General features: G+C 38.0%; 1 protein-coding gene across 2 annotated transcripts in view; it reads left to right on the forward strand.

Annotated features, from left to right (window-relative positions):
• Ar (androgen receptor) overlaps positions 1-27915 on the forward strand; it is a 179028-nt gene that overhangs the window by 95243 nt on the left and 55870 nt on the right. For both annotated transcript variants that reach the window (XM_070040231.1, XM_070040232.1), the window contains exon 2: positions 1772-1923. In XM_070040231.1, coding sequence (XP_069896332.1) covers positions 1772-1923 — 152 coding nt within the window. The remainder of the gene's footprint in view (positions 1-1771; positions 1924-27915) is intronic.

Below are 27915 nucleotides of genomic sequence, written 5' to 3' on the forward strand. Positions count from 1 at the left end.
TTCCTGTCTTACATCTGAATTAGATGATGACTTACTGAGAGGAAAGAACATATCTTGATCATCACTATATCCTGTAGAATCTAGGACTAGATGGCAGGAATTCAGTTCAATGAAACTACCTAATCTCAACCTTCAATCTCATAACAAAATTTCTCTGTGGTCAAGAAATGAAGAACCTGCATTTTGGAGTTAGACATACTCAAGATGCAATCCTGGCATTGCAGTTTACCAAGGTGTGTAGTCGTAGACAAGTTACTTAAATTATTCGCAGCATCAATTTTCTATTCTGCAATAAATATTGGACACCAGGCAGGATTGCTGTGAAAATTGAATGATATCTAGATTGCCTAAATACCTGTCCTTCAGATTTTATGTGTACTATTTGCGTTCTTCTTAAAAAGCCAAAAAAGATGGAACAAAACTTGTGAATTTTTGGCTGCTACTGCTTCAGGACTGAGGATGGGACACAAATTGCAAGGAAATGACTGAAGAGTGAGACTCTTCACATTTGGCTGAATTGTATAGTTCCTTTCCTGTGAAATGTATGGCCCTAATAGCCTTGATTTAATGGACCGACTCTTGCTGGCTTTCTAGTTAGGGAAAGAAGGAGAAAAGCCTATCAGAGGGGGCAGTGAGACAAGCCACCATAGCCTGCCTCCAAGTTTACCTATCATCAGAACATTCTGAGTGCTTTCTCTTGAACTTGGGAGTGATAACTTGGCTTTTGGAGATAAAATACTTGTAAAGCCTTGTCTAAGTGAAGGCTTTCTTTTCTCTTGAACTTTAAGAGCAGTTTTCTTTGATGCATTTTTGGATTCTGGGAACTATGCTTAGCATGATAAATCAAAGAGCCATAGAAAGTAAAGGTGAGTACTAGAAACTTCTATAGGTACAGAAACTGTTTGACTTGGAGTCAGCCCATTCTGGGCTTATTCTCGCTCAGTCTAGTTTATTTATTCAATAGATATGCTAATGAGAAAATATTCTTGTCTCATTGAGTTATTTTGGGGTGCTAATATCACCCAACACAGCAAATAGACTCTCATCTGGTCTTATTCATTTCCCTTGATAAAGAAGTAATCATAAGTGCAGAGTTTGCATTCCTTTGAGTGTGTGAGCAATTTTCATCTATATGACTTTTGTTTATGCTAAAAGTTGACCTTTGGTTAGAAAGAGCCATGTTACATTTGTTCCAAATTGAATTAATTACTTTGAGATATTAAGAATTACCATTCCATGAAGGTTTTCAAATTGGCATTCTGGCTTTTCTCCTTTTCATCCACTTAGAGAATTTATTCACCTATCTCCTGAGAAAATACATAGTTATACTAGATACTTTCTGAAGTACCATTCATGGCCTAGGAAACTATGAACCCAAGTGTTTGGATAACAGCCCCCAAAATGTCCCACATAACTGTGGTAAGGTGACGGAGGTGGTCCCACATCATTTTATTATTCTGAAAAAATGTTATCTTACTGCCATGTTAATTTAGATACCTTAACCCTATTCTTTATTTCATAGAGACAGGGCCCAGGCCATTGGCTAATTGTACATAACTTCTGTAATCACTGGATAGGATCCAAAAATCTTTCTGTTCACACCATAAGAAGAAGTCCCAGGAAATAGTTTTATGTGGACTCACTTAAGCAATGAATTATAATGGATGCATAGTTATTCCCAAAGTCCATAAAATTCTGCTTGCCTATTTCTGCTATACATTGACATATGTTACTTATTGTTATTGTTGTTTGTGTGTGTGTGTCTTTCCAGTTTGGAGAGTGCCCGGGACCATGTTTTGCCCATCGATTACTACTTTCCACCTCAGAAGACCTGCCTGATCTGTGGAGATGAAGCTTCTGGCTGTCACTATGGAGCTCTCACTTGTGGCAGCTGCAAAGTCTTCTTTAAAAGAGCTGCTGAAGGTAAACAACTTCTATGTTCACTTCTCTATCACTTTCTCTTTCACCTCTCAGAGAAAGATGTCATTTCAGGGCCAAATGTTCATCCCAAGGTCAGCGGCATTGGCAGTGCCTTCTAAATGACCTAACAAACATAAGGAAGCAAATTTTCATACATGTCAGTCTCCCGCCTTTGACTTGCCTTGGTTATACAGGCAATGTAGGCAATGAAGATGGTCCCAGCTGGTGTTTGGTGTTTGGTGGATTCTAAGAAGAAAAGAAGAATTAATGATTTGAAAAATTTAATTTCCTACCTTTTTGTTTTCCGCTGTGCTGTCCAGTGAGGGAAAAATATTGTGCCTATTAGAGAGGTTAGAAATGGAGAAACCCCAACTGAGTCCCCAGGCTGTTCTCTTTGGTGAATACAAGACTGTTCCTTAGCAAAGGTTTCCTGGCCTCAGCCCCAGAAAGGAAGTGTTCTCACTGTTCAGCAAATCATCAGTCTCTGCACCTGCTCCCTCCTGATACTGCTGCTGCCTTGGGACCTCTCTTTGCATTAATAGCTCCTAGGCAGGTTAAGAGTCTTGGAGGAGCAGCACATTTATTCTCCTCTCCAGAAAGCTACCCTCAGGGGCTCCCCATTGGTCCTTAGTCCTAAGCAAAGTAGTATTTGCTACCTGCCTAAGTGGGCAGAAGCCTCAGCCCTTTAGTCATATTTAGCATAGACTAACCCATAGGTGCTAGCCCCAGAGATGTACAACCTATATCCTCTAGCAGGATCTCAGCATTGCCAGACTTCATATATTCTAGTGATTCCTTCTTTCTGAACTGAATCACCCTAGACTTAAGCCTCCTATTCATCTACTTCCCTTCCATTCCTGTACTACTGTTTCCTTTTCAAAGGGACACTGGTGAGCAGAACCTAGATAAGAAGCTGTGGGGATGCTGTGGGAATAGACTGAGTTGTTTAACTTCCCACCCCCACTTCTCTCTTGCAAAGGATGCACTTGCTGTCATGTATGGGCCTTTATCCTATTATGTTTCAGCTAGGAAAAGTTAAGCTCTAAGTAAAACCAAAACAGAGGGCTCTACCTTTAAATAAGGGCTATAAACTCTGAGAAAAGTCTGGAAAGATGGTATTTAGGTCACACCTTTCATGGGGAATGTACACTTACTCACCAGAGGATGACATAGCACTGGTAACCTCTTGACATTGAGGGTGAAAAGTAGAATGTGGGTGCCCTTTCACTGATCTCCTCATTAAAAGCCAATCATAGCAATGATGTTACTGAAATCTTTTTTATCTTTTTAAAAAATTTTTATTTTATAGTAAAGATGCTGTACAGAGTGGTTACTGTTACATGAGTAAGATAATGAGTACATTTCTTGTTGAACATTGTTACCCCCTCCTTTGTTTTTCTACTATCCGATGTTACTGAAATCTTACATTGCAGGTTTTACCTATGGCTCCAAGTAACCCACTATTGCAATTTATGCTAGAATAGTATGCAGTTCAGGACACCAGTGTCTAGTCTTAGACAGTATAAAAACAACCTGAGAAGATGGGTCCCATCTCTATAGCACACACCTGAAATCTCAGCTACTTGAGAGGCAAAAATCAAGGATTGCAGTTCAAGCCCAGCCACAGCAAAAAGGTAAAAACATCCTATCTCAATAAATAAGCTGGGCAGGACTGATAGGTGTCTGTAATCCTAGCTAGATGCATAGGTAGAAGGATTTTAGTCCAAAGCTGGCCTATGTCAAATATGTGAGAGCTCATCTGAAAAAATAATGAAAGTAAAATGCCTAGCTTTATTATTCAAATGGTAAAATGTTAAGTGTTTCCCTAACAGGCATGAAGTCTTTAGTTTTCAAACTCCGGAACTGCTAAAGGGGTAAATGAAAGAAAAGAAAGAGCTTGAAAGCAGTGCCTTTCCTCCCTAGGAAAGGATGACTGTAAGAAAAAGAAATAATGGAATGTTCTAGATCACCACAACTTCCCATTAATCCTCTCCTGCCTCCACAAACTCAGTCACCTAACAGGGACTTCCTCTAGAAGGGGAATAACTCTAAGCAACCATCTAGAGCTAGTGTGTCAGCAAGCCCGGCACCAGGGTAGTAGCCATATCAGATGAGAAATTAGTTGAAGTGACCAAGTTAGCAAACGAATTCAATAGCCACATAGATTAGATTAGATTTGATGCTGACTCTGGGTTTTAAAATCTGGGTCACCAAACTGTTTTCAGAAAATATGGTAAATGATCAACTGTATCATGAAAGGGAACACTTTGCTGTCGTGTTATACATTCAGCAGGGAGATCTTTGTGGAAGTTAAGAGCTGAAAGAAAGTGGGCAGAAAGACAGCTGGCAGTGTTGCCTGGGAGACGGGAGGAAATAAGGAAGTGGGGTAGAGGGATCACCCAACATACAGATCACTGAGAAATCCAACAAGGTTTCAAAATGCTTCCAGTTCTAGAGCCACTTAAGTTAGGAAAATGCTAATACATATTTTCTTTGAGAAAATTACCCTTAGTGAGCTCATGGGACCAAAACTACCAACGGAGACCTTACAAAGCCATGGAGAAGAAACCTGAATTTCTTGGTTACTTTGGAATATGTATCCCAGATTGTAGTTTTGAGCCCTTTGAAAGACAGTGGAAAGGTGGTTTTGGCGGGGCGGGGGCGGGGGGGGGGGGAGGGAGGGGTCAGGCGGTGGAGGTGGGGCGGAAACACTATTGGTGTTTCTGTCATTTCCCATGAGTGAATCCAGGTAGCTTGAGTTTACTGCTGCCTTATTACCCCAAAAGAACAATTACCAACTTGGGTCTTTTCTAATTTTTACAACATATCTTTTCCCTCACATTAAAAAATTTATTATCTTTTAAGTAGTTTTACAAAAGAAGTACCATTTAACAAAGCAGTTTATGACTGCAATGCATCTTGATCAGTCACCTCCTTCACCATTCTCACTCTTCTACCCAACCCTTCCCTCACTTTTCTTAATTTTATGGTAGCATCAATTAGATGTCCAAGGGAGTTTCATGTTTAACATTCCCATATATGCATACAATGAACCTAGACAGAGTCAATCCCTCCCTCCCTCTTTCACATCCTCCATACCCTTTAACCAAACCAGTCTCAACAAGCTTTATTGTTCCATTTCCACACATGTATATAAAGTTTTTTTTTTTTTTTTACCATATTCACCATTCTCCCTCTCCATTTGCACTCCTCCCTCACACTAGTACCTACCCTTCCCCCACCCCGCCCAGGGCCTGTTTTACATTCCTGGCATTCATTTTTTGTGGATGCTAATTGTTCAAAGAGGTTTCACCAGGTATCTCACACGTGTATATACAGCACCTTAATCAGATTAACTCTCTCATTTACTCTCTTCCCCACCACCCCCAACAACAGTTTTAGTTTCATTTTCCTATCTTCATTTACAGATGCAATCAATTCATTTTGGTATGGTTAATGTTCTAACATTCTCTTTTTTTCTCCTGTCTTTAATCCCCTCAATTTTATTTTATGGCCCAAATGGCCTTTCTGAAGATGGTTCTGAATTTACCTTGCTGAAACTTGAAATTGTACCTGCCTTTGAAAGAGTAGAAATACAAATCTTTCTCGTCCTCATTTATTGTACTTAACACAGATGGAATAGTCAGTGTTGATTATCACTTCATTCATAGTTTTCAGAAATCTCTGGACTGGGCACAGATACAAGATTTAAAAGCCTAACATGTCAGACAGAAATTCATTTCTAGCTTTGGTGGTTCATAAAGCCAGAAGCTTTCATGCTGTCACAGAGTTGGTTGTAATCTGGCCAGATTTTTTGGTTGTTGTTGGGGAGGAACAGAGGGAGAAAGTCTGACATTTTCTCTTTGTTAGTTACTCCTGGGATTGAAGTAAGCATAAGAGTGAGCAGGGAAGAATTTGCATATTGTTGAGAGTATACCCATACTGGGGCAAAGCTTACTGAAATCTAGTTGAAGTAAACTTAAATGTGGGTGTGGATATAAGTGTGGTTGTGGGGGGAAGGTTTGTCACTTAGATACAGGCATTTAAAAAAAATGTGTTTGTTGAGTAGGTAGGATAAATGGGTAAGTAAAGGACCATTTTCAAGTTGGAAACAAAGAGATCAGAAAGTCTAAGGATAGGTGATACTATGTCATACACAAGGGTTCTGAATGGCTTTAATTGTATAGTCTAAGATAAGAAATGTACCCTTTAGGAGAAAGATGGAAGGGATGGCACTAATCAAGATGCATTGTACTCATAAACTGACATGCTGAATTGAAACCCCTTTGTACAACTAAAGATAATTTTTTTGAAACACAGAAATTTTCCCCTCTTTGGGAATCAGTTTTTTGTTTGTAAAATAGGGGAGTTGAACCAGATGTTTTTGAAATGTCTTTCCAAGCCAAGTATGGTAGTGTCCATCTCTCAGCAATCAGAGGCTGAGGCATGAGGATCTCCAGATCAAGACTAGCCTGGGCTATATAGCAAGACCCTGTGGGAGGAAAAATCAAATAAAATGGATATTTTTTTCTTCCTAGCAAATGGAAAATCACAGGTTCTTAGAATAAAAATATAAACCTTCAGCCAGGGCTAGAAGTAGCTGAGAGAGTGGACTATGAACAGGCTGTGTTAAAACCTAGGCAAGACTCGAGATTCTCCCTCTTAGCTTGGTAACTTCCTTCCTTTTCCATTTTCTCATCTGGAATACCAGGATATGGAATCCCATCTCTGGCTCATCATGTTTCAAAGAGGGTTAATTAATTCATCATGTGCACTATGTGCTTAAGAATTTACTATTTTTCAGACATTTTCTAGTAAAACATTTGAGATTGTACATCCATTTGTTTTGTACACATGGAGCGCTGTTTGGTACACATCATAAAATTGAAACTGTAGTTTACATTCTGAATTCAAAGAATTACACCATCTTCACTGATGTTTACGATAGGTCCCAATTTAGTTTCTTTGGCAAATTTTATATGAGTATGGCTTTGATTCTGTCTCTTGCCCCAGGGTTTTTTGGGGAAGGAAGAAATGTAAGTGAACCTTTATTGAACTCTTTCTGTCCTTTAAATCCACTCTTTCCCACTTCAACTCATGTGGAATTGAATATTACTTCTTGATGTGCAAAGAATTTTTGGTACATGTTATTGCCCTCTTCACTCCCTGACTTTTTAAGTACTGTTTCCCAGCCTCGGAGGATCTGCTTGTAGCTTCAACAAAGACTTGATCAGTTAACTTTAGCCAAGAAATTGACTAGTCTTAGCTTTGTGAATCTTAAAGATCTTGCCACAAAAGCTCCTCTTATCTTTCAATCTCTTTTTTCTTAAATGTTACTGCCAAACCTTAGATCAGAGCTTGATAAACTTTTTCTATAAAGGGCCAGGTAGTAAATATTGCAGGCTTTATAGGTCACATTGTCTCTATCTCAACTACTCAACGTTGTCTTTGTAGTGTGAAAGCAGCCCTAGACAATACATCAAGTGATGGCATACCTGTGTTCCAGTAAAACTTTATGGATGCCAAAATTTGAATTTCTTTGATTTTCACAAGACATTATGTATTATTTTCCTTTTGACCTTTTATAGCCACTAAGGGTATTAAAAATTCTCTTAAGTCTGCCCTAAACAGGTGGAGTTGGCTTATGGCTCTAGTGTTTCTTAACTCTTGTTTCCAATGGTCTCTCTTGTGCTTATAAATCTGCATAATAAATTTTATTCTTTCCAACCTCTTGGTATTTTCGGAACTCTCTATCTAATTTTTAAAATTCTTCTCAATTTGGCCACAGTTTGCATAGTATGCCTAGTTTGGTGGCCTTCCTCAGCCTTTTTTTAACCAGACAGGAGAAAAAAGCATAAATCTAGTAATGATAAAATATTATATTTACAATATTAAGAGGAGAAATGGAAAACATTTCACACATTTCCTAAACTTCTAAACTATGAAATATATGTATACATACATACATAACTATGACATACAAACATAAATAATACATAGACACTTTCATAAATAATTTTTTGATGAATGAATGTGGTATTTTTCATGAATGAATTTTTCTCAATACCACATTATCTTCCAGATGGCAATGAGGAAGGGTATTAGGGACTATCTGGTACCAAATGTTATATAAAAACTCAGTGTCTCATACAGAGTAAAGCCAGGTGGTCATCTGAGTTATAGATCTGTCATCTGACTTCACACACACATACACTGGCCTCATTCTGGACTTTCCCACAACAAGACTAGACCACAGGCTTACAGAATAAATAATTTAGCTCTATAACTCATTGCAGTTGGTGCCCACCCAAGTCTCTGTCACAGTCCAATTTGGGAGCTATGCCAAGAGCTATGCCTGCTTATTTATAGCATGCCCATTTTATTAAACAGTGATTAACAAAAAACTCCCACAGCACTTGCCCCATTATGTAAATATCTGAAATATTTACATGACCTTTGTCACTTCCAAAAATCTCTTGAGTATATGACCTCCTTCTGTCATGTCTTACTGATTTCCCAGTCTCTTATCATCTTTGTATGTATGTATGTGGACATGTGTATAAACTTAAGTCAGAAGCTTCTTCAATCTGCCAAGAAAATCTATGGTGACTGTCAAATTCAGGGTGGTTCATTTTTGTAGTCAGCTGGTTTTACAAGTATAAGTTCTAGACCCACTTTTTGTTCAGAGATAACAGGTAGGATGTGTCTTCTTTGTACTCTATTCCTGCAGCAACAAACATACTACTCCACAAGACACCCGAACTCTGTAAGAACTCATTGTCCAAAAGATCTCCCTATTATAATGAATATGTGTGCGTACTCTAGAACCTGTTAGTCAAGTGCTCCTGCTTCCTCTCTACCCTTTCTTAGCTATGTAAATGCATTCAGCTTTCCAAGGAGGCAGGTGAGTTTTGTAACTATAAACTGCATAGGTGAAATTAGGAAGCGAATAAAGGGAGCCAGGATTTAAAAAATTCTCAATCCCTTTGCTTCCAGTCTGCTGTGACTACTGAGTAAAATGGCTATAGCTCCTTGTAGAGTCAATGCTGGTCCCTGTCAAATACCTCATATAAGTAAGCCTGATTGTAACACCATTCAATCAGTCAGTAAGCATTTATTACACATAGAGTAATCGACTCACACACTCAAGCCACAGAGAATGCTTTGAGGAGCTTAGAATTTAGTGATGATAATTCTGGCGATATTTAACATTCTTCAGTGGATGAAAGACTATACTGTCCACTCTCTGGGCAGCTCAGAGGGAAAGATCCTTCTCTTGGTTTTCTATAAGGGCCTAGTGAGGCTTTGTCAATTAGTAAACAGATATGGAGCAAGTGGTACAGCTGGAATTTGAACTTGGGTCTTCCTGGGCCAATTGCAGCATTCACTTTGCTACAACATAGTTTACCCCTCAAATATAAAAATATACTAACTCCAAATAGAAAGAAAATATTATGCCTAGATAAACAAGAAAGACAACAGTGAAGTGGAACAACAGAGTCAGCTAAGAACGAAAGAATTCAAGAAATGCTTAAGTATAATTGGGAGGAACCGAAGAGCTATCAAATAGCACTGACATCACAAGGAGCCTGTATTACTAACATAGTACTTCATACTAGAAACAGCAATTCACCAGCTCTATCTAATTATCTGGGGCCAGAGACATAAGAGTCATCATCTTCTACTGATTCATCCTCTTCAGAAGACAAGGATCTGATTCTGATGACACTAGGCCTGCTAGCTCTTAATTTACTCTCTTGACATAACCACAAAACAGGAAACAAAGTTAACCTATGTGCTCATGAGCATTGTGCTCCTTATTGCTAAGCTAAGGTAAAAGATCCCCAAGACAGGATATATGGATAGAAATGGCTGACCAATGATTCCTTGGCCATTTGCTCTTGAGCCCTCCTAGAGAAGCATGCCTTGTGTTTTCCACAGGACCAAGGACAAGAAAAATCTATTTCACTCCTCTTGGGCAGCATTAAACAGAGGTTCCTTCCATAGAGGAAGCTAAAAGATTATAGAGACAAAACCTTATTCTTTCCATCAGTGTCTTAAAATTTTATTCCTCCTTGTACTCTTGGGATAACTCATTTTGTACATAGACCTTACCTTCACTCTGGTATCTGCATGTAGACTCTGGAGAGTAGAGCTCTTCTTCTAGTCCTTAAAGGAGAAAAATGCATCCCTCCACATCACAAACAGGCTTGTTCATTTCCAAGATACTTCACCCAGTTAAAAGTTGTTTGATGAGAGTTCGTCAAAGATGTAAAGTTCTCAGAATCACAAGAGTTTTATACACTATTAAATCTTGAAGAAAGGACACTTAGGAATCTAAAATCTGGCCAAGCCATTTCAAAAAAATGAAAACTAAAGCCTAGAGAGTGAAATAATACCTAATGTTATTTAACTCCATAACAGCAGAAACAGACCATCTACCTTCATTAAATGCTTCTTGTCTGAGGGGTTTTCCCATCTCAATAGCTAATCAACAGAGCCATAGCGATTGTTACCTTGGAAACTTCAGGAGTTATGAGGAAGCATAGTAAGTATTCACCATGTTCAATCCTTGTTAATCTTATCTTCTGCAATTTGTGTGACATCATCTTCTGTAACTGTACATCTTTACACCTAGCAGAAGAATGTATGATAATGGTAGTTAATGGTTGGAAGATTTTTACTAGGTCTTTTTGAGTAAGTGCATGTATGAATTTTTAGGGAAATTTTCCATGGCATTCAAGTGATTTTAACAGGATATATTACTCAGAGAAGATACAGAACATTGGTCTACTTTTTGATATGGACTCTATATATTCATAAGAGAATATCCTGACAACAGTGACATCCAACAAGGCTAGAAAGTAACTGACAGTTTCCTCACATAGTGTATGCATTTTTATTCAACAGTTAGTGCTTATTGTATATACTGGATCTATACTAGGCACTAACAAAGAGATATAACTATAACTACAAAACCCATTTACTGAGCACTCAATACATTAGATGCTTTATAAACATTTTCCCATTCAATTCTCACAACCCTACAGTGAACATATTATTATTAACCTCAACTTAAATTTTAAAATGAGGACAGTAAGACACAGAAGAGTTAAGTAACAGCATACCCAAAGTCATACAAATAGCCACTGTGAAGTAAATGTGACATCTAGCTATCTATTATGGAATGAGAACAGTCATATACTAGAATTCAGGTAGAAAATTCTCTGAACAGAATGAAAAAATTACTTATTTTGCCATAAAAGTTTATGAAGATGTCACAAAAGAAGCATAAGAGTTTGACAAGTGTAAAAATGTAGGGAGAGAACTTCAGTAACAGGGAAAAGACTGAGATAAGGACAACGTACTATGAAAGCAAGTGGCTAGTTTGAGGAACCTGGTAGAATTGAGAAGGGCTTATGGAGATTCTCACCAGATACAGCAAACTTGTCCATAGGCCTGTGATTGACCTTTTTATGCCTGGTTCCCTTTCCATGCTGAGCTGTCTATAGCTCCCTAGTCTAGTCTCTGAGTTTTTTCAAAGCAGACTATATTATCTAGGTAGTGATATGATATGCAGTGTAAGAGCATCTTAAGTCAGGGGTTCTGCCACTGATTTACATGTGACCTTAGGCATGATTTGTTCCCTCTTAGCACATTAAAAATCTCTATCTGGGTGGTTACCAATGGCTCATGCCTATAATCCTGGCTACTCAGGAGGCTGAGATCTGAAAATTACCATCTAAAGCCAGCCCAGGCAGGAAAGTCCATGAGACTCTTATCTCCAATTAACCACCAGAAAATTGGAAGTAGTATTGTGGCTCAATGTGGTAGAGCACTAGCCTTGAGCTGAAGAGCTCAGGGATAGCACCCTGACCAAGAATTCAATCCCCACAACTGACCAAAAACAAAATCTCTATCTGACATGTAAAATAGTTGAACTGAATGATCTTGAATACTTTAACAAATATATGTATATGTATATGTATATGTATATGTACATATATACATATACATATGAACAATCTAAATCTCAATCTTTAACACTATTTTTATAATAAATCTCTAAATTGTTAAGACATAGGCCCATTGACTAGTAGACTATTTAATTTGAACGTATAACACTTGGGAAACAGGCAGACCTGAGTTCAGTCCTTACCTCCAAGACTAAATAGATATGTGTTGTTAAGAAAATCACTTAATTTCTCTTTACCTCTGTGATTGTAATAATAGCCCACAGAGCTGTTGGAAGAAGAAAACAATGTGTAATATAGTTTCCAGTAAGTTGTTGCTTCTTTCTTCTAGAAGGCAGTCTCCCAGGGCAGACAAAAAATAGAAAGTAAAATTGGGAGTTGGTATCTGTGGTATATTCTTGATAAATGAAGCCAATATTGGCATAAGATTTATAGTCAATTACTTTCCTTCAGTATGAATTAGTGAGCTGAAGAGCCAATAGTATTTGTATTGGAATATAGCAAAAGTCAGAAAGAGAAAGTGTCCCAGAACACTGTGAGTAGCATTTCCCCAGCTGGCCCATGTTTATTAACTCTCCTAGTTTCTACATTTTGGATTTGAATGTGTCAGAATGCTATCTTTGGCCCCAAAAGCATAGGTCTAGTCTCCTCTAGAAAATTCAAATATCAGACCAAGGTCATAAATTATCCCCCATGTTGTTCAGCCATTGGTTTCCCTTGTTGGGCCAGAGGCGTGTCTGAAAGTAAGCTGAGGCCAGATTCAATAGAAACCTGAGCCAGCACCTGTGTAAATAATTTTCAAGGCTTCTTTTCCTGCAGCCGGATGAGTTAAAAAAAAAAAACCCAACCAGATTATCTTTTATCTGGAGTGCCATCTCCCACATTCCTAGTGCTTTGGACCTCTTGGAGGAATGTGGTTTAGTTATATATTCTTTTGTTTGCCTTTTTTGTGTGGGGGGTGAAGAGGGAACATTTCTTTTAAATATATAGTATATGGCCTATGATGTCTACTACATTTAAAATGAAACTTTATTGATACATTAGAATTTATCATATTTCTCATAGATTGTCTTGATATCCCTCTGCCACCACCCACTCTCAAATTTTAATGCTATTCAAAAGCAGCCGACCAAAACCAGCAAGTACATACTGCTGATCTCTGACTCCTACCTGAATCACTTTCAAATCTTCTTCAATACCCCATGCGAAGAGAAGAGGTTAGCATTCTGCCTAAGGCCATCAGGGCTCATTAATAAGCTGGTATCTAGTACTTGGGGCTCCCTTAGCTCTGTTCAGCTTCAGAATAAAATGGGGTTGGTCCTTCCTTTTTATTACTTAAGACTAAATCTTCTACTTTTTACTCTCTTGCACGGCTAGCCTCTTCTGCCACATGACCATTATGTACTGTCAACTCCCCAGAAAATGCTCTGTAGCTCAAATCAGTTGAAAAGATTGTTCTCTTGAGCTTAAAACCAGTGGCTCATTCCTGTAATCCTAGCTACTCAGGAAGCTAAGATCTGAGAATCATGGTTCAAAGCTAGATTAGGCAGGAAAGTTTGAGAGACTCGTTTCCAATTACCCACCTAAAATCCAGAAGTGCAGCTGTGGCTAATGTGGCAGAGCACCAGCCTTGAGTGAAAACCCTTACTTTACTTCCGTGCGTGTATACACACACACACACACACACACACACACACACACACACACACACACACACACACACACACACACACACACACACACACACACACACACACGAGTTCTTTAGCAACTTGACAAGAACAAGGAAACAAGTTTATGTATAAATTATACAGGAGCAGAGAGAGATGTAGCAAACAAATAGAAAGGGGTATGGTGAGGAAATGTAGAACAACTTCTCGCCTAGCTAGTGAGATTTTACATTAGTTTTCTATCCTAGAGTTTTTTTGATGTAGGGGGAACAGATTTTGTCTTCAGTTCAATACCTCAGCTCATGATGGTATTATATCCAGAACCTGTCTTAAGTTAAAATGCATTTACTACACCTAATCTCTTAAGCATCAAAACTTATAGTACATGTCAAGGATGTGTTGATGATCCAATAGCTGACTAGGAGCTAGGGCTTGCTGCCATTAACCAACATCATGAGAAATCATAACCTAGGCCTAGTTTTCTCACCTGTAAAATTGTGATAATGATGAGCACTGTCAGAGAAGTTACCCAAATGATATAAGGTAACACTAGAAATTCAGACTTTTAAGAATGAAGTAAACTAAACACTGCTGCCAGTGCCTCCTAGTGCATGAAGAAAAAATCAGTCCCCCAGTAAATTACAACACTTTTCTAGGTCTCCAATGTTATTATAGAAATTTTTACAGTGGAGTAATTCTCCTGTGGCCATTCACATGGATAGTGATTATTTCCAGGCATGTACACTTTTGCAGTTTAATAGGTAACTCTTCTCCCAAGTACCAAAAACTAAGGAGATTGACTAGAACATAACAAAGTGGGTAGCACTGTGCTTCTTGGATCCTAGGCCCTTAGGCTCTTACTAGCAGAAACTCTAAACTCATTTGTATTGTCATAGTTCATAGCAGGGGGAAAGAAATCAAGACAATAGCTTCTACTCATCATTTTCTCAAAAAGCATGTTTTATGACAGATCCCAGATCAGGATGAACTAATCATGTCCTCAGGGAGCTACCAGTCCAGTGCACCTGACCTCCAAGACACGCTGCAACTTTCATACTGAAAAGTGTATTGAAGTACACCAGAAGCAATGTGATAAGATATGAGACAAAAATCTCCAGGCCCAGAACCTCTGCCCTGGCCCAGGGACAATCTTGACCATGACAAGGTGACACAATTTGAAAGGTCTCTTCCCATCAGTGGGTCTGGAAGCCTTACCAACAAACAGTAATGATGGTGATAATCATACAGCACCCAGTTAGATGTAATGGCTTATGGCAGCACTCAGAAGGCAGAGACAGGAGGGTCAGAAACTTGAGGCTATCCTGAGCTATGTACTGAGTTCTAGGCCAAAACAAAAATAAATTTAAAACAGTACCCAATGTTACCAAAACATTTTCTGTAGTTGAGGTACTATGTTACTTGCTTACTTAATTTTCACAACAGTCCTGTGTGGTAGCTCAATTTAACTCTTCTTACCTTACAAACGAGGAATACTAAAGCAATGAGGACTTAAGCGAAGTGAAAGGCACCCAATTCACCTCAGTTCAATAAATATTATGCATCTGTTTTGTGTCAGACCTCATCTCTTTGGGGAGAAAGAGATGGGTAAAGAGTTGACAGGAAACAAAACAAGACAGCACAACAAAGGTGGGAACTCAGTGATGAATGAGACACAGAGTCTCATTTTTTTTTTGGTCCAATCGTGGGGCCTACCTAACTCTGGGCCTGGGCGCTGTCCCTCAGCTCTTCAGCTCAAGGCTAGTGCTCTACCACTTGAACCACAGCGCCACTTCCGGCTTTTCTCTTTTTGCTTTTGTGGTGCTGAGGAATCGAACCCAGGGCCTCATGCATGCAAGGCAAGCGCTCTACCACTAAGCCACCTTCCCAGCCCAAAGATCTCAAATTTTAATGTGACATATTGATGTGGAAACAAAGATTAAATACCATTTTGATAAGTGCCATGATAGAGATAAGTACAAAATGAGAGATTATGCAGCACTAATTAGTTGGAGTATTTAGAATTAGACAGCAACTAATTGATTTACATAAACTCAACATAAACTGCATTTTCAAATTTTATTTCAGTGTGCTTGATAGGGGTTTTTTATTCTGGCTTTTTGCTGGTTATTTGTTTTTTGTTTTTGTTTTTTTGTTAGTCGTGGGGCTTGAACTCTGGTCTTGGGCCCTGTCCCTGTGCTCTTCCGCTCAAGGCAAGCGCTCTACTCCTTGAGCCACAGTACCACTTCCTTTGCTGGTTATTTGGACATAAGAATCTCGGAGCCGGGCACCGGTGGCTCACACCTGTAATCCTAGCTACTCAGGAGGCTGAGATCTGAGGATCGAGGTTCAAAGCCAGCCTGGGCAAGAAAGTCCGTGAAACTCTTATCTCCAATAAACAATGAGAAAACCAGACGTGGTGCTGTGGCTCAAGCGGTAGAACACTTGCCTTGAGCTGAAGAGCTAAGGGACAACGCCCAGGCCAAGAGTTCAAGCCTCACAACAGACCAAAAAAAAAAAAATGAATCTCATGGACTTTTCTGCCCAGGCTGGCTATCTTTGAACCTCAATCCTCAGATCTCAGCCTCCTGAGTAGCTAGTATTACAAGCGGGAACTACTGGTTTTTATTTTGGCATGGAGGATCACTATTCATTTCCCGTTAGCTTTATAAGGCTACTATGAGAAACTGTACAACAAGATAGTCAAATCTATTCTGCTCCCTCAATGCAATCTTTCCCCTCCCCATTCCTCATCTGTACTCCAGCTCTAATCATCTGTCTAAAGTGCTTACTCTCCACAACTCTATACCAGTCTTATCTTTCTTCTACACCACATTCACATGTCTCCTCCTCCATTAAGCCTCTACCCCATAGAAAGGTGCCCCTTCCTTTCCCATACTACAGCCGTTCCTGGGTGTCTTTCGTGGTTGTTACCACTTCCTGTTTTATCTTTCAGTAATACACTAACTGATCTTTTGCCTCCAATACTCTGAGCTCCTTAGAGGAAAACTCCTTTTTTGAAACCGTAATTTTATTTCAAATGCATCAAAAGTAGCTTCTGGAGTGCATTGACCCTGGTAAGCTTCACCTTTCATTCTTTAATATGTGCAATTTTATCACTTGGTTAGAGATACACACTTTCTACTAGTGGCTTTTTGAAAAGTTCACCACTCTAACACAAGTAAAGCTACCTTCATTTCCTCTAGGTCTGACCCCACCCCCTTGCAGAATGTGTGCAGTCATTGTTATTTTTCGTTTTGATAGTGCCTGTATTTTTGGAAATTTCGGTTGTTTCCATCCACTTAAGTTCTATTCTTATATTTTTCCTTTTATTGTGAAATTTTCCTTAGGCCCCATTTCCATCAGTGGAAATACTAGGTCATAGGTTGATAAAAACAATAATCAAAAGATGCTGTAGGTGGGAACATGTAATCAGGTTATGACTTAAGAACTGAGATTTGAACTCAGGGCCTTGCCATCTCCCTGGCTTTTTGTTTGTTCAAGGGTAGCACTCTACCACTTGAGACACACCTCCATGCCCAACCTTTTGGTGATTAATTGAATAAAAGAGTCTCATGGATTTTTCTTACTAGGTTGGTTTTGAACTATGATCCTCAGAACTCAATCCCCTAAATAGCTAAGATTACAGACATTAGGCCTTAAGACCAGTATGCTCTCTCTTCTTAAAAGTATGTTAACAACCATGATCTGTCATAGTTTTGGAAACTTCTATCCTATACTGTCAAATCCCTTAACATGGAATTGTTTTGGAAGACCTTAGTTCTTAGGATATACTTAGCCATCATCAGGACATATTATGGGGAATCAGACTATCCATAGGTTTCTAAGCATGCTTCTGGAAGAATGGGGTATTCATCTCCTATTTTGAAATGAATAGGATTCAAAGTAAGTTCTGAACATTAGATGTTTACCTGCACTAGGAAGGTACAGGTATAAGCACTGAGGAACCAAGGCTCAAATGAACACATCAAGCACTTGGTAAGATTTAAAAAAGAAAAAGAGGGAAGTAAAGGGAAGGTTAAGGAGAAGAGATGATTAAGTTTCACCCACTTGACTTGGAATTATGCTTGGATTATGAGCACAACAGAAGCATGGAGATTACTTTAAATAAGGCAGTGTATATTTGGCAACATTGGTAGGAGTCGTGGCCTAAGGGGACATTTTGGTATAAATCATCCTCTTTGAGACATTAAAAAACCATGAGAGATTTGGAAATGAGAAAAACTTGCAGGAGAAGGGCACTGTGGCATGCTCAACACACAAAGTAATCAGTGCACACCAGTCATCAGACAGGATTATAAGTTCCTCTGTAAAAGCTAGCAGGCCCTGCTGTATAGTGAGCAGGTGATTAGGAAGGGCTTTTCATTCTCCCTTGGATGCATCTTTGCTTTGTATATGCATCATGATTATATCTTTGATATACCTCCCAATGCTCTTCAGAGTGAATTTTGCATAACCCTCCACCCAATAGTATACTGCAAAGATAACCTCCAAATGGAATGACAGTATAGCCAATCTCTTGTGCATAATGCAGGACTAGACAGATACATAAATTCATTATAGAGATAATTACTGTCTCTCAGAAAGTAAACAGTGGTCAGAAAATGGCCAGGAAATCATAAGGAGTGCCTTCCCATGGAGGCTCAGCTTTCCATCTTAGCTGAAAGGTTACTAGAGAAGCTTGTGCAGATCAGTTACAGGATTTATGACAGAAGCAAAACTTTCTCCAAGAGCAAGTCTTTGTTTCATTGTGTAGTGTTTTAAATTCCAGCACACATTACTTTGATCTGACATTTGGCAACAGCATAGTTTCCCAAGTTGCTGTGTACAATTGAAGTTACAGTGGTCATCTTACTGGAATTAATTTATTTGTTCTACTTATAAATACATGGGCTTTTCAAATCCCATCACCCTTAAAACTTTATCTGTGCTCCACAGTGAGAATGCTTCTCAGCCTTTAATGTGCCTGTTTTGACTTCATGGATAGATATCCCTACTGGCAGACACATGGATCTTGTGAAATTGTTTTGAAGGTCTTTTTCTTTGTTTGCTCTTGCTGCCCAAGTGGCTTGGAGCAGTAGTGGTGGTAGTGGACTGACAAGAAGACAGCAAACTGACATTTGTCCTCTCATCTCCCTTGACCTATTCCATCCTTCATTCCAGGGACACCTAGTATTACATGCAGTGGAATTTATTAAACTTTAAGACTGACTGAAAGGGAGGCTTTCAAACAGCCATCATAGGGCAAAGGGATGAGACTTAAAATTTTACAAATCCAGGTACTGCCTATATTGGTTATTTTCACCCCAGAAAGATACTATAGGAAAATACTAAAGCCTCATGATCTGGCAGGGCCTGGGCTACTGCTTAAGAAGCATACTCTCTCGGCCAAAAACCTATTGAAATATTAATCCATCAATCACTAAATTTTGATAGTACACATTGAGGAATTTATTTTCGAGTATTTTTCTTTTAGAGTATTTTATAACTGAAACAGACTCTTGATAGTGTTAGTTAAATAACTTTATATTAAACCAAAATCTCAGTGAAAATGTCATTTTAAGCAACAATTCAATAAAATTTTAGGTCTTGAAAGTATAAAAGTAAATACTATGTTCTTTAGGGAGCTTAAAAAGTTGAACCTAATCGCTTTTTACATAAAAGATGAATCAAACTTGTCTCTTTTTGAAGCAATTCCATATTCTAAAATACTACTCAAAAGTTATACCATGAAGTATACTGTGATTATTAGGAGAGTGTTTCATGTTTTTATTTATGGCAGTACTGGGATTTGAGCTCAGGCCTTGTCTTGCTAAGCTAGTGCTCTGCTATTATGCCACACCTCCAGTCCTTTTTCTACACTCACTGATTTTGAGATAACATTCATACTTTCTTCCAGGGTGTGTGCCTATTTGCAATTCCTAAGAAACTAGAATGACACTTGTCAGCACACCCCAATCATTTTTGCCCAACATGTCCTTAAACTATGATCCTCCCCATCACAGACCCTCAAATAATTAGAGTACAGGTGTGAGACAGTGGCATCCAGCAAAGACAGCCATTATTACAAGTGATTATCACAACATTATGGGTAGATATTCATTTCCCAAATGATACAATCATCTCTCTCAACCTCAACAAAGAAATTACTCTTTTAAAAGGGTAATTTCAGTGAACAGTCATGACAGATAGACAAAAGGAAAATTTTGAGTATATGATAATTGATTCTTTTACCTATAAATATATCAAAAATTTGGCTGAAATAGATCTCAGATTAAAGCATAAACAACACACGTGTAGTTGAGAGGCCTCTTGTAAAGTACAAGTCAATTCTTAAATATCCAAGGAACATAAAATTTTACATGTGCTGGCAAATATTCCTTGGTCAGCAAAGGAGAAAGTACAGCAATTACTTCATTTAGACTGAAGAAAAGAAAACAGCTAGAAAATAATATGCAGCTTGTATTGATAATTTTCAGTATGCACAACAGTGGGTGATGGAAAAGAATCTGCCATACACTTGTCTTTCTTCAAAATGTAATGAGGAAAAGGGCCATTCCTGCAGTATATAGTGACCTGTAGCATTTCATACACCGCTGGATATCCTCACATGGTAATGGCACAAAGTAATGACTGAATAGTGGACTGAGGCCAGAGGAAGAAGGATTGAATGTGGATATAGCCATTCTCAAGGCTCCATTTTGAAATACCAGGATTGCAGTTTCAAATGGCTATTTTGAAATCCCACCCCATTGCACTGCAGATAATAGAATCTTCCTGTCAGTAGATGCGACCAAGTGAGTAATAGAATGAAATGAATGAGATGAGAAATCCAGAAGAGTTAGAGTTCATTTTCTTTTAGCAAAGAGACTACTTTATGAACAATGGCAGAATAAAGTCACAAAGGAGACACAAAGAAAGGCAGTCATGTGACTCCAGGCAAATAATGGAGCATCTTTGGACTTCTGCTTCCGCATCCACAAAGCCATTAATGGGTTTTGTCCTTTCTACTTCATGAACGTATTGAGAGGTGATATATATGGAAGAATTTGTCAATGGCAGCCTACCTTACAAAATAGGACTTTGAAAAGGTAGAACACCTTCATTAATGACTGGAATGACCTTAAAGACCTCTGGATTCTTTTAAATGAGGCCAGTTATTCTAGCTTACAAGGTTCTCTTGATTTCTTTTTCTGACTTCTCTCCCAGAGATTAAGAATTACTGGCACAAGAAAGGCACTCTAGGATGGTTTTAATTTAAGAAATAATTTATATGCCATAATATTCACTCTTTTAAAGTGTACAGCTTTTTAAAATTATGTTCAAGGAGTTTTCTAAACATCACCACTGTCTACTTCCAGGGGGTTTTCATGACCACAAAAAGACATCTTGTGTTCATAAGTGCTTACTCACAAATCTCCGTCCTCCCAGCCCCTGACAGCAAGTAATCTAAACTCTGTCCTACATTCTAGAAATTTCATATAAATGAATACATGTAATACATGGCCTTTTGTATCTAGCATAACATTTTCAAGGTTCATTGTTATAACTTGTATCAGTATTTCATTTCTCTGGCTGAATAATATTTCATTATATGGCTATACAAAATTTTGTTTATGTATTCTTTGGTAGATGTCATTTTAAGCCATTTCTATTTTGCCTATCATGAATAATGTTTCTATTAATATTTCACTTGCCAATGTTAAAACATTGGATGTTTGGCTTTTATTATTGTGGCATCTGTGTGTGTGTGTGTGTGTGTGTGTGTGTGTGTGTGTGTGTGTGTGCGTGTGTGTGTACATTATCTGTTTCTACAAGTCTTTATCAAATACATGATTTACAAACTTTTCCTCCCATTCTGTAAGTTGCATATTCGTTTTAAATCCTTCATTTCACTTATTTCTAAGTACTCTTTCTTACAACCTGGTGCTTTCTCTTTAGTTTGCTGACCTTTTACTGTTGGGTTATTATTTTAGATCTCTGTGTGTGTGTGTGTGTGTGTGTGTGTGTGTGTGTGTGTGTGTGTGTGTGTGTGTGTGTGTGCTGGGGTTTGAACTCAGGGTTTGGGTGCTGTCTCTTTTTTATTTTTGTAAACTCTCTCCCAAAAAAAGTTATTCACAATTAGAAAGTTCTAAATGCAGTTAAACACATCCTCCAGAGTGGAGTTTTCCAGGGAATCAACAGAAAATTACCTGCTTTAAAACTGTGTTTTCTACTGCTGCCACTGGCTCATTTCTATAATCCTAGCTACTGGGGATCAGAGTTTGAAGCCAGTTCAGTCAGTAAAGTCCTTTACACTCATCTCCAATAAATCACCAAAAAGCCAAAAGCGGAGCTGTGGCTCAAGTGGTAGAGTGCCAGCCTTGAATGTAAAAGCTAAGATACCGCATTCAGGCCCAGAGTTCAAGCCCCAGTACCAGCACACACATATAAGGCTGGTGCTCTAACATGTGATCCACACTTCCATTTCTGTCTTTTTTGTGTTTAATTGTTAAGAGTTTCACATACTTTCTTGCCCAAGGTAGCTTCAAACCACAATACTCAGATCTTAGCCTCCTGAGTAGCCAGGATTACTGGCATGAGCCACGGGTGCCCAGCCCATGTTTTTTTTACATAGCACTTGTTACTTTGTAGCATGCAATTTAATTTTCTAATTTATTCTTTTTTTGGTGCATATACTGGTGCTTGAACAGAAGGCTTTGTACTCTTAATTGGCTTTTAGAGAGCTCAAAGCTAGCATTCCACCACTCTAGCTATATCTCTTCTTCTGGCTTTTTGCTGGTTAAGATTAGATAGGAGTTATTTGTTCTTATCTGACTTTTCTGCTCAAGCTAATTTTGAATCAGCATACTCAGATCCAAGCCTCTTTTGTTTTTGTCCGTTGTGGGGCCTGAGCTCTGGGCCTGGGCACTGTCCCTCAGCTCTTCAGCTCAAGGTTAGCACTCTACCACTTGAGCCACAGCACCACTTCTGGCATTTTCTGCTTATGTGGTGCTGAGGAATCGAACTCAGAGCCTCATGAATGCAAGGCAAGCACTCTACCACTGAGCCCGCTTCCTATCCCAGATCCAAGCCCTCTTGAGTAGCTAAAATTATAGGCATGAGACAAGGTGCACAGCTTCAATTTGTTTTTTATTAGCCGGTCCTCTTCTGGACTTGCCTCTTCTCCTGGACCTTCTCCTTCCATACATGCATTAAAATGAATATTATTCAAGGCAGATGTATTTAGTTCTTTGTCCAATTTTGCATAGAATTGCTAGGCACAGAGTGGGTTTTTGTAGGTATTTATTGAACAAATAATGAATAAATTCATGAATGCATGAGTGAATGAATTTCTTAAGCATATATGATATTTTTTCTTAAAGTCTTGTCTGTTTTTTGTTTGTATAAAAACAGTATCTAACATAGATCCTGGCATTTAGTAGGTGTTTAGTAATTTTTCATTGAATAATATAATAAGCATTTTGCCATTTCCAACACTTTATTTAGTCAGTATTGTCAGGCAAATCAGATGTTCTACCAAAAGTGAATTTTCAAAAAAAAATCTCTAAAATGATCCATTTTAATAATTTTATATATCTCTTAATGAAATACGTAAATTACTTCTCATGCCTTGCAGAGCACAGCAGAGTAACTGCAATTTAACATTTTCATTGATATTTAAGTTATGAAACATGATAGGAATGAGAGTCAGAATACTTGGTCATAATAATGACTTCCTCTCTTCAGCTTCATCTCTTACTTAACTGTCTGAACATGGCAGTTAGACAAGTTTGATCATAATTATAACTACCTTGATTAAATTTGTATAAGGCCCAAGGAAGATAATTCATAGGAACATTATCTGAAAGTAGTAAAGTTACCTATAAATGCAAGTGATATAAATGTTTATGATTCACAAGAGAACTTGTCTGGTGCTTAGGTAACAGAGAAGGGACACACTCAATGTGATAGTGGCTCAGCTTCAATAATTCCATTATTATTGACATTAGTAGAATGTAATTTTCCATTCCTGATATTTGCAAGTATCTTTTAAAATGAAATTTCACAAGTTTCCTTGCTCTGGATTGTTAATAATTATGATGTTTTAAAGCCAAAGATGACTCTTCTAATCTCCAGGGAAATCTCTGGTACACTTTTGGTGTTGAAAATATAATGTAGAATACATTCAGATACCTAGGTACTCTGAGGACAGTGAGAAAAAAATAACAGGTGAAGTCAGATCTCAGCTGATGCTATTCAAGATGGCTATGATGTGATGGAGGGTTATATTTTTCCATCAAGGAAATCTTACTGGCATTTACCTTTGAGTCCTCTGACCTTCCAAATCATAAATGAAAAAGAGCAACATTCATTCTATGTTATAAAGGAACTTAATCTATTAGCCATGAGAGGTTTCTCATTTTGACATTAGCCATTATTTTGTTAATAAACAAGTTGATATCAACATTTGGGGGCCATAAAATAATGCAAAAATATATACAAATAAATGTTGGTATTTATGAAGTATGATAATTTGATACATACAGTGTGTAATGACCAACTCAATAGTAATAAGAACTTTTATCTCCTTAAATATTAAGTGCATATTTTGGAAACATTAATGCTCTTTTCTACTAATTTGAAATTTTTCATGGATTGTTTTAGACAAGTTGCCCTACTGTGCCACAGGAAATGCAAACTAATTCTCCATATGGAATTCTTTAAGGGAACTCAAATATATTGCAAAAAATGTGGATGTTGTAGGTTGACTTTTCTTCCTTTGTTAAGTTGGGAGGCAAAGAAAAAGTACTTTAGTACTCAAAATGCCAAAATGCCCCACTAGTTTCCATATATTTTTGGGATCATGCTCGTTGGTCAGTTCTTGTAACTGATCTAACAGGTTTTAATCACCCAGATACAGGACAAAATACACATTAAGGAAAGAATCAAATTTGTCTGTTTTAAGATAGTTATAAGAAGAAAATATTTTCATGTTACACCTGCATTCAGGAGGCTGAGGTAGGAGGATAATGAGTTGGATACCATCCTCAACTGCATAGTGAGTTGGAAGCTATCCTAGGCAACTTTAAAATACCTTGCTTTAAAAGATGGTTTTGGAGCTGGGTGCTGGTGACTCATGCCTGTAATCCTAGTTACTCAGGAGGCTGAGATCTGAGGATCACGGTTCAAAGCCAGCCTAGGAGGAAAGTCTGTGAAATTCTTATCTCCAATTAAACACCAGAAAACTGGAATTGGTGCTGTGGCTCAAGTGGTAGAGCACTAGCCTTGAGGTGAAGAGTTCAAGGACAGTGCCCAGGCCCAGAGTTCAAGCCCACAATCAACAAAAAAAATGGTTTGGGCCTGGGTGCATTGGCTCATGCTTGTAATTCTAGCTACTCAGGGGGCTGAAATCCAAGAAGTTCAAATCCAGTCCAGGCAGGAAAGTTTGTGAGACTCTTATCTCTAGTTAACCAGTAAAAAGATGAAAGTGGAGCTATGGCTCAATGCTAGCCTTGAGATGAAAAAGCTGAGGAACTAGGCCCTGAGATCAAGACCCTGTACCCATACAAAAAAATGGGATTGATTTATAAGAGAAACAGATGTTTTTAGTAGTAAGCAAAAAGTGTCAGTGTACTTGCCCAAGGTTGACTGAATATTTTCCAGTTTTGAGAACTAACAAATAACAACCTGTTTTACGTGTCAATCTTGGCTCTTTCTAACCATCATTCTCATTCAAATACAGCATCTTGTGTGCTTCGAATACCAAGGCTTTGTTTACTGTGAAAATTCTATATTTCATCAAGAATAGGCCTTCTGTGAAATGCAAATTTTACCTCATTTTTCCTCTCAAGAATGTAACACGTGCCATTAGTATTCTCTTTCTATACAGATTATTATCCTGATAGTTTATCGTCTTATAACATTTGATAACAACTGCTATCCTCTTTTGTCCAATGTTTTTTACATCTTCATTAGGTCTCATCTTTAAAAACTCACTTTATTTGTGTCTCTGGCACAATCTTTAGTAAATGCCTATGTGTTCTAGATGTATTAAATTGCTTCACATATATTATTTCATGTAAATATTGTGACAAATGTATGCATTATTAACTCTATTGTATAGTAGGCTAAACTCAAGTCTACTAATGCAGCTAGTAAGAAGCAGGACAAGAACTTGAATACACATCTATCACACTACCATCATGTAACATTTCTTTGTATATACTACACAGGATCTTCTCTCTTTTTGTAGTTCCCATTGATTCTTACAGAAGAATCATACCTTGACCTTTTTTTTTTTTGTAAAAGAGGTGTCCTTTCTTAATCTTTTGGTACTTATGTGGGGTTTTCCTAGAATAAAAAAAAAAGAATTTAGGCTTCTTAGTGCTTTAGGTCCATCGGGGTATAACTTCCTAAAGGAAAATCACTCAAAAGAGTCCTTAGTAAAAACTTGGAGAAAATGATGGATAAAGGCTTCCTTCCTGCTCCCTCAGTCAGAAGTGCTTACATTCTCAATAGAGATGGCAGTCACATGTTAGACGAAGCTGAACCCAGTGATGCAGCATTACCTTCGGATAAGTACTGGCCTCTTTTTTTATGTGTTTTATTTTATTTTATTTTTTATTGTAATGGTAATGTACAGAGAGGTTACAGTCACATAACTAAGGGAATGAGTACATCTTTTCAGTGTTATCCCTCCCTTGTTTTCTCCCACTTGGCTTCTTTTTAAAATATTTGTATTATGTTTAAGTAGTTATATGAAAGAGTTGGCATTCAACAAAGCAGTTTATGAATTAATGCATCTTGTTCAATGTCACTTCTTTCAACATTCTCATTCATCCCTCCCAACCCACCCTTCCCTTACTTTTCCTAATTTTGTAGGATATGTATTGAATGTTTTTGCCATCTAAGAAATAAGTTTATGTATACAATGCATCTTAATCTGTGTCATATTCTTGATATTTTCACCTCCATCTAACCATCCCACCCCTTACATTAATTTTCTTAATTTTGTGGTATATATGTTGAATTCTTGACTGCATTTCCCCCCCTTCTCCCCTTCATTCCTCCCTTCTACTTCCCTTGCCCCCCTCTTGCAAGTACCCATGTCCTGGTAGAATAGAAGACCCAGAAATGAACCCACAGACCTATAAATATCTAATATTTAATAAGGGAGCAAAAAAACATAGGCTGGAAGAAAAATCTTTTTTAACAAATGGTGCCATGAAAATTGCATAGCCACATGCAGAAAACTGAAACTAGATCCATATATATCACCTTGCACCAGTATCAATTCAAAATTGATCAAATACCTCAATGTAAGATGGTAAACCATGAAACTTTTACAGGAAAGGGTGGGTAAGGGAAACACTAGGGCTCCTAGGTACAGGTCAAAACTTTATAGGCAAAGATCCAGAAGCCAAAACCACAATAAATCAAAAATAGACTGGATAAATGGGATTGCATCAAACTTAGAAGTTTCTGCATGGAAAAGGACACAGCTAACAAGCTAAATAGAAAGCCCACAGAATGGGAGAATGGGAGAAGATTTTTACCAGCTATAGATCAGACAGGGCCTAAATACCTGAAATACACTGAGAGCTCCAAAAATTAAACCCCAAAAATTAAACTAGTTAGTAAGTGGGCTGATTTCAGAGACTTCTCAGAAGTAGTAAAAATGGCCTATAGACACATTGTTTAATGTTTTTTTCTTTCTTGCGATTGTTTTTAACATATTTATAAGATGATTTCTTTGTATATCCCTCCCCCACGGTATAACCCCTGCTTTCACTGTACTTGAAGTTGGTATAATATGTGGAGGGGAAGGGAAAAAACAAATTGTTTAAATAGGGATTCAGGTGGACCCATTGCAACAATGAGATGTACAAGACATTATGTCAAAAAAAAAAGAATTTTATAACTTTGGCAGGAGGCGGGGAAGGGGAAACAAAGGAGGAGGCAACAATGCTTGATAAGAAACATACTCATTACCTTGCCCATGTAATTGTAACTCCTCTGTACGGTTAAAAAAAAAAGGAAACGCAACTCAAAACAACCCTGAGATTACACCTCACTCCAGTTAAAATGGCTATTATCATGAAAAGTAATCGTAGCAAATGCTGTTGAGGATGCAGCCAGAAGAGGAACTCTATTACACTGTTGGTGGGAATGTAAACTTGATCAACCACTCTGGAACACATTATGGAGGTTCAAAAAAAGGCCAAAAAACTAAACACAGAACTAACCTATGACCTAGCAATTCCACTTCTGGACATTTATCCAAGAGAATACTAATAATGCTAATTGTACTAATAATACTAATAATGTAAAGGATTCTTTAGCTTTTCTTG

Source organism: Dipodomys merriami, unplaced genomic scaffold (assembly GCF_024711535.1).
Source record: "Dipodomys merriami isolate MVZ:Mamm:240054 unplaced genomic scaffold, mDipMer1.0.p SCAF_3, whole genome shotgun sequence".
In the NCBI taxonomy this organism is placed as follows: Eukaryota; Metazoa; Chordata; class Mammalia; order Rodentia; family Heteromyidae; genus Dipodomys; species Dipodomys merriami.